At 44.1% G+C, this 14,655-nt stretch overlaps 1 protein-coding gene across 5 annotated transcripts in view; it reads right to left on the reverse strand.

The window, feature by feature from the left end:
- Positions 1-1,520: 1,520 nt before the first annotated feature.
- The window catches only part of Prpf4b (pre-mRNA processing factor 4B), a 45,877-nt gene continuing 32,742 nt past the window's right edge, over positions 1,521-14,655 (reverse strand). Inside the window, exons 12-19 of one of the 5 annotated variants that reach the window (XR_006633975.1) lie at positions 9,913-10,027; positions 9,188-9,339; positions 7,866-7,952; positions 6,151-6,886; positions 5,589-5,636; positions 5,006-5,090; positions 4,155-4,199; positions 1,521-1,695 (exon numbers count right to left, since the gene is read on the reverse strand). Coding sequence is in view for 1 of the 5 variants with exons in the window: in XM_004666161.3 (XP_004666218.2) it covers positions 6,683-6,886; positions 7,866-7,952; positions 9,188-9,339; positions 9,913-10,027 (558 nt within the window). In the remaining 4 variants the exon portion in view is untranslated. Of the gene's footprint in view, positions 1,696-4,154; positions 4,200-5,005; positions 5,091-5,391; positions 6,887-7,865; positions 7,953-9,187; positions 9,340-9,912; positions 10,028-14,655 lie in introns of those variants that run through there. The other 4 variants (XR_006633977.1, XR_006633974.1, XR_006633976.1 and 1 more) reach the window with 4 other exon arrangements.

The raw sequence follows: 14,655 nt of genomic DNA on the forward strand, positions 1-14,655 counted from the left end.
TGACCTGGAACTCACTATGTAGTCTCAGGGTGACCTCAAACCCCTAACAATCCTCCTACTTCTGCCTCCCGAATGCTGGGACGCTTGGCTAGTCATTATTCTTTTTGGTTTTACGAGGTAGGGTCTCACTCTAGTCCAGACTGACATAGAATTCACTGTATTCTCAGGGTGCCCTAGAACTCATGGCAATCCTCCTACCTCTGCCTCCTGAGTGCTGGGATTAAAGGCATGTACCACCACACTTGGCTTAAAGCCATTATTTTTATCACTTTTTTTTTTTTTTAAAGTTTTTCGAGGTAGTTTCACTCTGGTCCAGGCTGACCTGGAATTAACTCTGTAGTCTGAGGGTGGCCTTGAACTCATGGCAATCCTCCTACCTCTGCTTGTATTAAAGGTGTGCAACACCATGCCAGGCTATAAAGCCATTATTTTTGAGGGAAACATCTAGAAGGGTTTTAAATACAAATTAATACAACGTAACACTGTTCTATACACTGAGACTAACCTGACCTACTCCCAAGTGCCAGTGCCCAACTTTGTTCAGGCCTGAAGCACTTAACCCGTACTTCCGGCCATACACACTGTACATCCTTCTCAGGTGCAGTCCTCATACCTGCTTGAGGCTGAGGCTCATGTTCCTGTCCCCAGCAGGGGCCTTTACAAATTCTGCCATTGAACCCAGCCCTTACAAAGCCCATGAGAGCCTCCGCCATTGGACCCAGCCCTTACAAAGCCCATGAGAGCCTCCGCCATTGGACCCAGCCCTTACCAAGCCCATGAGAGCCTCCACCATTGGGCCCAGCCCTTACCAAGGCTATGAGAGCCTCCGCCACTGGACCCAGCCCTTACAAAGCCCATGAGAGCCTCCGCCATTGGACCCAATCCTTAGCAAGCAGACTCGGCCAGGATGGACTCTGCCTGCTATGTGGTGGTGAGCTCCTGTGAGGGGATAGCATTCTGTTAGAGCCAGACCCACTCACTGCCCACCCTCCAATCTTGTTCTGCATGTAATTCTTTGTTCCCAATTCATTTTTTAAAGTGGAAAACATCTCCTTAAAGAGTCTGAGTGAGCAGATCAGGCAGGAGCCCAATGTTTCTGGTCTCTTGCTGGAGAGAAGGGCTCGAGCTCATGACTTATGGCTCTATTAGCAGAGCAGCAGGGATGCCCGGAGCCAGCTCTGTAGTGGAGCTCTGAGAACACCTTAGTGTTTGTGGGAAAACCACAGCAGCCGCTTGCAAGCTGCAGGCCCTGAGTGCTGGGTGCTCCTACAGGGCTCTTCCTCCCCACACACCCTTCCTGCCGGTGGGGTTCAGGATGCACACTGAAATCTCCTGAGGACTTTGTACGTGATGATCCCCATCTAACTTCAGCCCACCTCCCTAACCACACTGGAACACAGGTTACTTTTCAAACCAGCTGTCACTGTACGGAGCTAGAAGCAGCAGTTAAGAAAATGGTGCCTCTACCTTAGATATGAAATGCCAAACTCAAGCAAAGAAAAAGCTCAGCAGACAACATGTTCCAAGAGACACTTTATTAAGTTTCTGAGGAAGTTGTTGGGAACCCGTGCTGCTAAAATACAAGTTACAATTCAAGTGACACCAGACAATTAGGATACACATGGAGCACGCCAGACAGCAGCCTCCGCGTCTTGATCGCTAACTGGAAGGCTCTTCAGAAGAACAGCCCTTACCCTACGCAGAAGAAGAAAAGGTAAGGGTGCCGCAATGTCCCAAATTAACTGCATAACATTCCAGTCAATTTTATGTACATCGTGGACATGTACAAAATACAAATGAATTTGCAGCAAACATTTGTATAAGAACATTCCATGGGGAATAAAACTCAGTGACTATGCTACGACTAGTGTACTTTTTTTTTTTTTTCCCCGAGGTAGGGCCTTACTCTAGCTCAGTCTGACCTGGAATTCACCATGCAGTCTCAGGGTGGCCTTGAACTCACAGCAATCCTCCTACCTCGGCCTCCTGAGTGCTGGGATTAGAGGTGAGCACCACCACGCCTGGCCCTAGTATACTATTAAACGTCCTGGTGAAGCCCAATCATAATGGGGTCACCAGGCTGAAGACTGCCTATGTGACTACACAGCCTCGTCTCCAAAGGTGAGAAGTCACTCTCCAAATGCCTGACCCACATCTCTCAGCTTAGTCTGCCTCACTGCCGAGGCTGTATTTGAACCTGGGTAGTCAGGCTCGCTCTCTCCTTAGCAGTGATGCTGATGCAGGTAAAGCAGGGCGGGGTGTCAACCCAGGAAGAGAACGTTACTTCTCACCAGCTTTACCACACACCAGAATCCGCTCTGTAAAAATGTCCTGAGTCCTTTTGTTGGGGAAAAAAAGTAGTAATTATAGTGTTAAGATGAAAAAAAAAAAAAAGCCTTATTTTTATTTTAAAACCCAAAATAGTTGTGCCAGTAGAGTGGCGTGGGATGAGCATGGGGGGTGTGGGGAGTGGAACAGGTGGTGATTAATAAGGTCTGAAGAGTGACCCCAGATGCAGGGAGCATCATGTAGAAAAAGATGCTCCTCCTCTGCAAACCTCACAAACTTGTTTCTGAAGGTGTCTGCAGACAAGGTGTGATAGCAAATAGACTGTCCCCAGCCAACAGAAAGCACTACATTCTGGAGGGTTATCTTTCATCACAGATCACTGTATTTGAAAACGACCAGCTACTCAGAAGCCTAAGGGCAGGTCTGTTGAATAGGGTCATTCAGTAGACAACAATCTAGCAGAGGTCCTACAGAGCTCCAAATTTTCATGTCAGCAAAGTGACAAGTTCACTTAAGTGTGTGTGTGTGTGTGTGTGTGTGTGTGTGTGTGTGTGTGTCCATTCATCCCCAGTTGGATCTAAGACAGTTTCAAGTCATGAATCACCGAGTTTGAAAAGCCCGCAGGATCAACCTTTCCAGTTCCCAAGAAAAATGGACACTTGCTGATTGTAGCCTATCTTAAGATTACAGTGTTACAAAATCAGGACGCTACAGCTAAGCTGGTGAAGAGTTATCAACATTGTTCTTTAAATCCCAGTCTACAAAAGATGACCTTTAAATATAATTTTGAAGTGCTGGAGAGATGGCTTAGGGGTTAAGGTGCTTGCCTGTGAAGTCTAAGGGCCCATGTTTGACTCTCCAGGTCCCACATAAGCCAGATGCAAAGCGATGCAAGCACAAAAGGTCACACATGTGCACAAGGTAGCACACGTCTGGAGTTCGAATTCAGTGGCTGGAGGCCCTGGTTGACAATTCTCTCTTGCTCATTAAAAAATAGAGGGGGGGCTTGGAGGGATGGCTTAGCGGTTAAAGCGTTTGCCTATAAAGCCAAAGGACCCAGGTTCAATTCCCCAGGACCCACATTAGCCACCTGCACAAGGGGGCACACACATCTGGAGTTTGTTTACAGGGGCTAGAAGCCCTGGCATGTCCATTCTCTCTCCCTCTTTCTCTGTTAAATAAATAAAAATAAAATATCTTTTTTAAAAAGGCCAGTCTGTTGGGCTTGCCTCAAAAATAATTTTTTGTGAAGGAAACAGACAGACACAAAAAACAACCAATCAAAACAACCCTGGGTCTCTTGTAGCCCAGGTTGGCTTCAAACTCCTGACCCTACTGCCTGTACTGCAGTCCAATGGGTTGCAGGCGTGTAGTGCACAGCCCTGCCTGGCTGTGGACCCCTCTCAGAGGAGCTACCCTAATAGGTGCCATTTTCAGCAAGCCTTAGGATCTGACTTTTTGTTTTTGTTCTGTTTTTCAAGATAGGGTCTTGCTCTAGCCTAGGCTAACCTGGAATTCACTCCTCTGTAGTCTCAGGCTGGCCTCAAACTTCTACCTCAGCCTCCCGAGAGCTGGGATTAAAAGCGTGTGCCAACACGCTCGGCAGGATCCAACTTATGACCACTGTGATATATATGTAGCCTCTCGCCTCCCAAGAGCCTTTGAGATGGCTAAACTTGACCACAACCTTTCCTGGGGGTGGGAGGAGCTACCGGAAGCACGGTAAACACACACTTTACAGATGAGCACAATGGCACCACTGCTCCAAGTGCCAAACACTAATGGAACCTATGTCATATGCTGAGAACTACAAATTACACACAAACTAAATGGAGAATTATCTGTAATCTTTATAGGACAGAAACCTTAGCTCATGTCTTCTGGCGTCATCATCTTCCACTGAGCTGCACCTAAAACACAAAGAACAAGTGACAAGCAACTTTGTTTGTTTGACGAGCAGGTAACAGTCTTGAAGGCATAAGATGCAGTTTCTAGTGGAAGTTAACTTACTTATTAAGTAATTTAAAATGAAGTCATAAAAACCACCAGAAACATCAAAACATTAACTATTTTGAGTAAAAAAAAAACTACAAAAGATAGATTTGCATATGCAGCCTCAACCATCAGGGTGGGAAGGGACTGCCATACCATTAAGATGTGACTATGCAGCGACTGCCAAAGTCACTGCCATACCATTAAGGCAGAAGTTCTGCCTGTGATGCCTTGCTTAAAAGGCGTCACTCGACTTGCAGATGGAAATCACCTTGTTTTTATTGTAATAAATCTGACCCATGAAGAAACCGGGGTAGCTCAGAGGTGGCTTATTCTACCATCTACCAGACTCCTGGCTGTGTGGTTCATTTCATGTCTTTTAGATGGAGCAACCCCACCGGGAGAATGCTGCTATTCTGAACTCCATCTTGAATGCACCAAAACGTGCATGCGTGTTGGACTTAGTGCCTGGGTGAATAAAAGAATCCCATTTACAATTTAAAAGATATTATTTACCCCCCCCCCAAATGATTACTTTCCATATTCCTCACGTAGACAAGCATTATTTTAGCCCCCACACAAAAAAGATTACAAGCTTTTGAAAATCTCTTCTACTCTGTTCAAAAACTAGGAATTCCTCTGTGTTGCAAAGCCAAGCTGATTCACACTACACGGCTGTTTCAAATGGCTGCTAAATGTTACTACACATGCTGTCGGAAATAACCTTGTTAAGAAGGTGAAGCTGGTGTCTCAGCAAATCAGACCCTGGGAGAAGGCGTCGGATGGCCTGTGCCCGCTCTCCTTTTTCTCTTTCCGCACCATCAAAAGGAAAAGTGAGAAAATAGCAGAAACATTAGTTAAATCCTGAATTGTACCCCGTAACCTACCGGAATAACCTCACTACACTGAAAGCTGACAACACTTGTAGGATGAAATAATTGGCAATATACTTAATCATTAATAAAATGAAAAAATTTGGGCTAGATTTACATCTTTAACAGATAATGCTTTCAATTACTTTCAGGAGAAAAATAAAGGTTGCTTTTAATTATTTATGGTTTATCTGACTTACCAGCACTGAAGACAAAAACTTTTAAAAATGGCTACAAATGCCTTGTTCACAAAAGACTTTATTATCTAGTGGTGCATACTGAGAACATACAGAACCCGCACGGCCCACGCCACGTGCGGGAGAACAATCTCCACTTTACAGTAAGTGAGTGCCGACTGTTTATGCAAGACAACACTTTAGGTCGCGTCTTAAAGAGAAGCTTCATTACAAAAGAGTAAGGTAAAGAAGCAATTACCGCTGTTAGAAAGCAGCTGCTTTCTCAAGACAAGAGTGGAGGGTGTGCCTGCGTGAAAAACAACACGGTCACAGGTAAAGACGACAGTGAGCAGATGACAGCACTCTCCCCACAAAGCAGCACATTTTAAGATGACATACAAATAGTTAAAAATTTCATTATGTTTTCTAACCCTTTTTTTTTTTTAATATGAGGACTTTCAGAATTAGGCCTCAACATTTGTAATTAGTAAATGAAAACTATGCATTGTCTCTATGTCACTAGGAACTATATTTAACAAAATGTATATAAAGTCTATAGCAAGTTGATTTAAAAAAGTAAAGTTAGTAAGAAACAGTACACTGAAGGCGCTCTATCCATCAAGCGCATACTCTTCAAATTTTTAAATGCAATGAAAAGAACAGAAACTTTAACTATGCCACAGTCGCGATGCCAAAAAATAAAATAAGATCAGTTATCACACATGCAGGGAATTCTGCCACAAAGCTAACATCCCTCACTTGTCAATTACTCCAATACAATAACGTCTTAAAGCACTGGTGACGTTGATGGTTTCGCTTACCTTCAGTGTACTGAAAGTTGTACACAACCTGCTTTAAAAGAGGAGACATCCCTGCAGGCAGGCTCAAGAAGGAACAGACCCCCTTCGGCACTGACTACACCAAGGGCATGCTGCTGTGGCCTGCACACACACACCTAGGAAAACGTGAATATAAACAGCATTTATGCTGGCCATTGCATCTGAAGACCAAACTGAAGCCAAGTCTGCTAAAACCAATCAACCACCCAGCACCACTGCTCATCACAGAGGCTCTGTCTCTGATGGGAACTGCAGCCATCCACATTAGCACTAGAGTTCTGTGCAGTGTGGGCAGTTAGAACAGTTCTACAGTGAAACTTCACATAAGACACAAACACATGAACTACCATTTCTAAAAGAAATATCACCCTTGGCATTAATTCAAATAGATCATGCTTCCTCAAATTTGCTGGAGAAATATTTATAAGTTTATATACATTAATAATAAACTGCTGTGAAATTTCTTCAGTCTTTGTATTGAATTACTCAAACCCTTGGAGTTTCTTCATCTCGTTTAAATTTTTTCCTGGATGAATGCATGCTGTAGGGCCTGGTTGATGCTAATTCGTTTAGCTGGGTCCAACATTAGAATCTGGTCCAACAAGTCCTTTAGCTGGTGTACTTTTTTACGCTGGTCTTCAGGAAGTCGCTGGCACCCAATCAAGTCAGCCAACAGGTCCTTAGTTGGATTAATGGTGCTCATGACAGTAACTTTCTCCTAAAAATAATTTTTACAATGCATATCTCTAAATAAGTTATATGTATGTAACTTAAATCAGACCTTTTGGTCTTCCAAAACTATAATATACATGTAAGAATATTTATATAAATCAATTAACCATTTTCAAACTTTTATGTGTTTTTCCTTTATCCTCCACATCTTTTCAAAAAGCAACCAAAAAAATGACATGGAAAAAGGCCAAGTTGGCCAAGACACCTTTGTACAGAGAGAACCTGCTATCTGTACTGCCTTCACTCCCTGTCTCCATAGCTAGAGACGAACAAAGGGAGCAGGTCAGTGCCACTGAGAGCGCTGGCAAAACAAGGGACATGGTATTATGGATCAAAAATAAGGAACTGTTTGCTTCAACCTGGACGCTTCAGAAAGACTGATAGAGAGTGCGCGTTTCAGCTGATGCTGAATGTTCTGACACCAATAGGATCGTGGGAGTCTGTGCGCAAAGACACCAGGTCTTTCTGAAGCCATGTGCCTGCTGTCATGTGGAGCGGCAGGAAGGAAAGCTGCGCACGAAGGCCCAGTTCGCATGACGGAGAAAGCTCTGTCACTCTGAGCAACTCGACTGTCACTGTACAGGAAACGAGGAGTTCAAACAAGGCAAACGGCAGAATCAGATTTGTCTCCAGAAAGATCACCCCAGCAGTCCAGAAGCTAAATGAAGCCAGATCACATGACCTAAGGGAGCAGTGACAGGGGCCTAAATATGACACTGTGAAATCCCTTTATTGCTTTCATGGCCTGATTTGTTATTCACAAATTGATCAGTAGCAAAAGGGAGTTAGGTATCACAGTTCTGTCCACCACCTGCACCTCAAGTCCCTAACAACACAGCACAGCGTTTACACAGAGCTGGGCTCTCCTCAGCGCACAGCCCTGAGCTCAGTCCGCAGCACTGAACACATGCAACCCAGTAAGTTAAAGGAAAGCAATCCAGTGAGGATACTTTAACTAGACTTACCCTCTCTGTTACTTTATCAACTTCTATGTACATGAAGTTGAGATTCTGATCAAAGTGCTGGTCTTTGAACACGCCTTTCCGGATCATCTACAAAACAGAAAGTCCGGGTTTAACCCATTCCACCCGGCCCATGCTAGCTACCGAGCCGCGGGTACTGACTTGACGCGCGTGCGCTAGTCTTCCTGGCTCGTTCTGCTCAGGCCTCCCTGGCCTCTGTGAAAGCTCACGCAGACGCTGCACCTCAGTCCCTCAACATGAAGCAGCACCGTGCCAGGCAGTGACTGAGAACAATCCTGTCGTATGTTTTCACTATTCACACCTGGGGGTTAATCCTCAGTGTCATGGTTCTTAGGAAAAATATTACACAATTGGTAGCTAGGAAAAAAACCTATAACATTTTACAAGTTACACTCCAACAGCCCTAACATAAGTCATGTGATTCATGAAAATAAGCTGTCAACACAGCTAAGTGCTGTGTGACTGTCTCAAGTCCATGACTTCTGATCCTAAGAAAAATCTAACAAATCTCTCAGGAATCTGGTCCACAGTTTTCTTTTTTTTCCAGGTAGAGTCTCACTTTAGTCCAGGCTGATCTGGAATTCACTATGTAGTCTCAGGGTGGCCTTGAATTCGCAGCGATCCTCCTACCTCTCTCTGCCTCACGAGTGCAGGGATTAAAGGTGTGCGCCATCACGCCTGGCCTCATATGCTGCTATCTTGAAATGCTATGACTGGGCTCTCAGACATTTAAAATAATCATCTCATGTTCTCCTTCTTATTAAACAGAAACTGGGGTTATGTTCAAAACATGTTCACTTAAATAAAGAGATCTGGTGTCTTCCTTCTCTAACTTTTTTTTTTTTTTTTTGGTTTTTCAAGGTAGGGTCTCACTCTAGTCTAGGCTGACCTGGAATTCACTATGTAGTCACAGGGAGGTCTTGAACTCATGGCGACCTTCCTTCCTCTGCCTCCTAAGCAGTGGGATTCAAGGCGTGCACCATCACGCCTGGCTGCCTTCCCAGCTTTTAAGGAACGGCCACTGCGCTCATCCCTGTCTCAGCTCGTTTTGGCCACTGCATGTCCCGTGTGTCCCCTTCACCCCATCTCGCTGCAAACCTCAGCACCAGGGCAGAAGAGCCCTGCTGCATCTCCTGATAGCTTTGGGCTGACCAGAGCAACGACTGCGAGCACCAGAGACAGGCAGAAAGGGGCCGGGAGCCAGGAGCGACGCACTCCGCGCTATAGCCACAGTCTAGGAGACCAGTGCCAGCCTTCTGGTCTACAGGAAGAGCAGGAGAAGGAAGTTCACTTTATGGCCCTACCTTATTTGGCATCTTTCCTTTGAGATCCATGGCAAGCTTCAACATATGGTTATTAGTTTTACCAGGAAATAAGATCTTTCCGGTGTAGAGTTCATACAGGGTGCAACCTACGGACCACATGTCTATGCCGTAGTCGTAGCTTTTACCTATAACTGAAGACAGAAAGAAGCTTCAGCAGCCGAGGACAAGACCGACAGATGTATTAATTTTCCTTCTAGTACTGGGGACTAACTTAGCCTAACACCTCAGAGTTCGGCAATTAGTTTCATGTTCTTTCCCACTGATGCTCAACAGACTTAATGCAAGAACAAAACAGAGCACTTTTCAAAGTAGGGTTGTAGGAGAAGGGGTAGAGAAAATATAGATGACTTCTCTTTTTTCATGTCACCTGTGGTGAAGGTGCGCTTTAACCCAGGCAACAGGAAGAGAAAAACCAAAGGTCCCCGACAGTCTATAAACATGATAATCAGACCTTGAATAACCAAGAGCAGTCTTCTAAAGACGAGGGTTTTCCACAACTGTTTTGCTACTCTTGCTCGACATGATCAAGACTCCTGTCACAACTAACTTCATTCCACCTGAGGAGGGTGAACTTGCTACGGTTCCCTTCCTCAGAATGAGCTCGTGCAGCTGCTGAAGTGTGATGAAAACAGTACTTAGACATAGCACATGCCGCTTCCACCACTCAGGATGGCCCGGGGGGAACAACACTGGAAGGAACTTACTGATCTCAGGAGCTCGGTAAAATCTACTGACAAGATAAGGTGTTATGTCATTATCCGCAACATGTGAGGCCGACCCAAAATCGCAAAGCTTTAAAATTGTTTTTGATTCATTAACCTGCAAGACATTGTTTCAAGGAACTTTAATTCATGCCAGGAATAATTAAGACAAAACATATTAAAATTGGCTTTAAAAAGTTATAATGATTTCAGTGTTACAAACCACTCATCTAAAAACTCCTTTTCTATTCATCTTAGTACTCAATGTTCTAATTACGAAAAAAAAAAAACCCTTAATTACTTTATTATAATTAGCTAGACTTTTCTTTCAGTGAGGTAATTCCAGATACACTTAATACATACTGGTTAAAGTAGGGTGGGGCAGTGGAGAAAAATCTAACTTCACATGACACAGCATCTCCTAAAGTCGCAAGTCCCTGGGTCAAGTCAGGTCACCTGAAGTTACCTCCAAAAGACCAAAGACACTATCTAGGGAAGGAGTAAGGGTCAGGTTACCCGAAGTTATCTCCAGAGGACCAAAATCACTTACTAAGAAAGAAGTAAGGCTTACATCAAGTTTCAGTTGCCAGAAAATTACAATGGCAATGAGAACATTGGATGGTGCTTATTAAATTGGGACACAAACCTAAAATCTCACACTGTTCTTCAACTAAGATGGCTTAGACCATCTTAAATCTAATAGTCACTTCAAGCCTAAAAAATGTTATATCCTTGGAACCAGGTATGGTGGCGCTCACCTTTAATCCCAGCACTTGGGAAGCCGAGATAGGAGTATAATTAAGCTCAAGGCCAGCCTGAGACTACCTAGTGAATGGTAGGCCAGCATGGGCTACAGTGAGACTCTACCTTGAAAAACCAAAAAGATGAAGGTTGTAGGGCTGGGGAGATCCTCAGCTAAGCAGCTAAAAGCACATGCTCACAAAGCCTGCGAGCACCTATGGAGGCCAGATGCACACTGTGGCGTGTTTGTCTGGAGTTCTTTTGCAGCAGGAGGTCTGGGCACACGGTCAGCCCTTCATTAAACACTTCCCATCAGTGAGCCGCCGAGCTGGCAGCAGGGCATCCGCACACACTGTGTACGTGGGGTTTTCTTCGGCTCCAGGGTTGGATCCCAGGGTCCACATGCACACAGTGGTGTGCACACCCCTAGCATTTCTATCTCACTCTAGCTACACAACCTCCACACGCCCACGTAGACTGTGTCACATCTGTCATACTGGTGGCCGAAGCCACAAGCTTTTAGCTTTGGATACTAATAATGAATGCCAGCTACATGTCTGCTCTGAGATCTTTTGGGATAACAGTTTTTAAAATGCATGAGAAAACCTATCCTAGAATTATGTAGTTTAGCACTAATTCAAGTGAAAATGTAATACTAAAAAACAAAAACAAATGCTTCTAGGACATGGCCAAGCATCATCATTAAGTGCCCCAGTGCTGCACAGGCCCACCAAGCTGCACACACTCTATAGACTATCTGATACGTATGCTTTGCTCATTTAAAGGAGAGAAAAACAAATCTGAAGTAAAAACAAAACAAAAGAAGGAAAAAAAATTATGAGAATCAGGGAGAAGCCTCAGTGGTTAGGTGTTTATTTGCAAAGCCTACCAGCCCAGGTTCAATTCCCTAGCCACCCATGTAAAGCCAGGCGTTCACTGACAGTAAGACGCTGCATGCACACACGCACACATACAATTGTAAAGTTGGTCATACCACTGTACAACTCACAATGTACCTATCACTTCACTGTGCTTACTCAATAACCCAACCCTCAATTTATACTGGATTTACCATACCACACAGCACAGACTCATGCCAATTACCAACAGAACGTGTCTAAAGAGCACTTTTAGGTGAAGTGATTCACACAGAGTCTCATTCTAACCCCAGGCTGACCTGCAACTACTATGTTGCCCAGGCTGGCAATGAACTCACAGGTAACCCTACCTCAGCCTGAGTGCTGGGGTCAAAAGTGCCCACCACATGCCAGGCTTAAGGTTGTGTGTGCTCTTTTTGTGATCCTAATTCCAGGGCCTTTCACAGAGCCAAGTCTCCAACCTCCATGCCTCACTGTTCATGTGCTCATCTGGAAAGAACTGTTCAGGTAAGAGGTGATGTAAACTGAAAAGCCTCAGGAGTCTTAAATACAAGACGTCTTTTTATTTTTATTTTTTGGTAGACACTGGGGACTTAATCCAGGCCTTGTCCGTGCTAGGTTGGCAAACACTCTACCACTGAGCTACAGCTCCTGCTCAAGGCCATAATCGTCTTAAAAGATTCAGTCTGGGGCTGGAGAGATGGCTTGGATGTCAAGGCACTTGCCTGCGAAGCCTACAGACTTGTGTTTGACTCTCCAGGTCCCACATAAGCCAAAGGCACAGTGATACAAGAGTTGCACATGTGCACAAGAGGGTGTGTGTGCCTGGAGTTCAACTGTAGTGGCTGGAGGCCCTCATGAGCCAATTCTCAATCTCTCTTGCATTAAAAGACAAAAAAAAAAAAGCCAGTCTGTTGGGCTTGCCTCAAAAAAAAGACATATCTATCTATCTATCTATCTATCTATCTGTCTATCTATCTATCTATCTATCTATCTATCTATCTATCTATCTATATTTTAGTTTAGTTTGTGAGAGCTCAAACATGAGTTCTCAGTGAAGAGCATCTTAGACATTTGGCTTGTTCTCAGGAGCTCTTCCTAGGCACTAGCTGTAGAAGAGCTGATGGAAGGATGAATGAAAGGGAGGGAGGGAGGGAAAGAAGGAAGGAAAGGAGGGAAGGGCAGATGAGAACCCGATGCTCCAAGCTGTAAACATGCCCCCAGTGCAAGCCGCACAGAACAGGGTGAAGAACCAGGGCTAAGGAAGGCAGACGTGTACGTCTGCCTTCATCTCCAAGACATCTCCTCGCACCTCAAAAGCACTCTGGTGTTATGAAATTTGAATCTTCCTGGACCAGATGTCCCTACAAGAGAGGCCAAGGCTTCAGAAGGAATGCCTCTCAAGATAGCAACGGGCCCCAGCGGCACTCATGTTGGCAGCAGAGGGGGACAGGTCTTCAGTGCCAGTGCTGGCGTTAAAGAGGCTGAAGAAAGAACAGCATCAGTCTGGGGCCAATGTGGGCTAAAAACCAAGACTATGTCTCAAAAAAACCAAACAAACAAGACAGGCACCTTTTAAACCACACATCTACCCATGAGCAGATGAATCCCTTCAGTATCTAACTCCACCTCTATTCTAAAGACCAGATGACATAATTGTAACACTATGTAGCACTTTTTTAGATTCACAAAGAAACTTGTTACTATCATCAAACTAAGCAGAAGAGGAGGGGTTGTGGGAGAGGCACAGAAGGTAAGAGTGGGCCTGATCCTGGAGTCTGATTCCACTGGGCATGGCCATGGATGCCGTATTCCAGTCCTTGGCGGGGAGTAGGGCTGGAAACCAGAGAATCCCAAGAGCTCAGTGGTCACCCAGCCAGATTAAAACCAGCAGCTCTACACTATTTTAGGGTAAAAGGTTGGAAAATGGTGTTTTAAGCAAATGGGCCTAGAAAACAAGCAGGGGTTGCTATCCTAATATCTGACTGGGCAGACTTCAGACCAACATTAGTTAGAAAGATAAGGAAGGCAACTTTATATTGATAAAGGAACACTCCATCAGGAGGACATTACATGGGGGTTCCCAATTTCATCAAACAAATGCTATTAGAACCAAGGTCACAGATATCTACAGGGCATTTCATCCAAATGATGCAGAATACACATTCTTTTCAGCAGCACATGGAACATTCTCTAAAATAGACCATACATTAGGATACAAAGCAAATCTTAACAAATACAGGAAAACTGAAATAATCCCTTGTACTCTATCTGATCACATTGGGATGAAACTACAAATCAACAGCAAGGAAAGCTATAGAGCATACACAAAATCATGGAAACAATACACTACTAAATGATGAATGGGTCAATGAAGAGGAAATCAAAAAATTCATAGAATAAAAAGATAATGAGAACACAACATAACAAAACCTTTGGACACAATGAAAGCAGTCAGTCCTAAGAGGGAAATTTATAGCTTTAAGTGGCTATATTAATAAATTAGAAAGGTTGCAAGTAAACAACTTAATGCTTCACCTTAAGGCCTTGGAAAAAGAAAAACAAGGCAAACAAAATCAGTACACAGGAAGGAATAATAAAGATTAGGGCAGAAATTAATGAAATAGAAACAACAACAACAAAAAAAATCCAAAGAATCAATGAAACAAAGACTTGGTTCTTCGAAAGGATAAACAAGACTGATAAACCCTTAGCAAATCTGACCAGAAGAGAGAAAAGACAGAAATTAATAAATGGATGATTTCCTTGATTTTTATGACCTACGAAAATTATATCAAGATGAGATTAACCACTTAAATAAACCTATATCAAGTATGGAGATCCAAGCAGTTATAAAAAAAAAAGTCTCCCAACTAGGGCTGGAGGGATGCCTTAGTGGTTGAGGTATTTGCCTGCAAAGCCAGAGAGCTCAGGTTTGATTCCCCAGGACCCAGACCCACGTTAGTCAGATGCACAAGGGGGGGGGGCACGCATCTGAGCTTCAGTTGCACTGGCTGGAGGCACTGGTGCGCCAATTCTCTCACTCTCTCTCCCTCTTTCTCTGTTAAATAAATAAATGAAATATTTTTAAAAAAATCTCCCAACTAAAAGAGTTCAGGCCCAGATG

The sequence above is a fragment of the Jaculus jaculus genome, chromosome 17 (assembly GCF_020740685.1).
Source record: "Jaculus jaculus isolate mJacJac1 chromosome 17, mJacJac1.mat.Y.cur, whole genome shotgun sequence".
Taxonomy (NCBI): Eukaryota; Metazoa; Chordata; class Mammalia; order Rodentia; family Dipodidae; genus Jaculus; species Jaculus jaculus.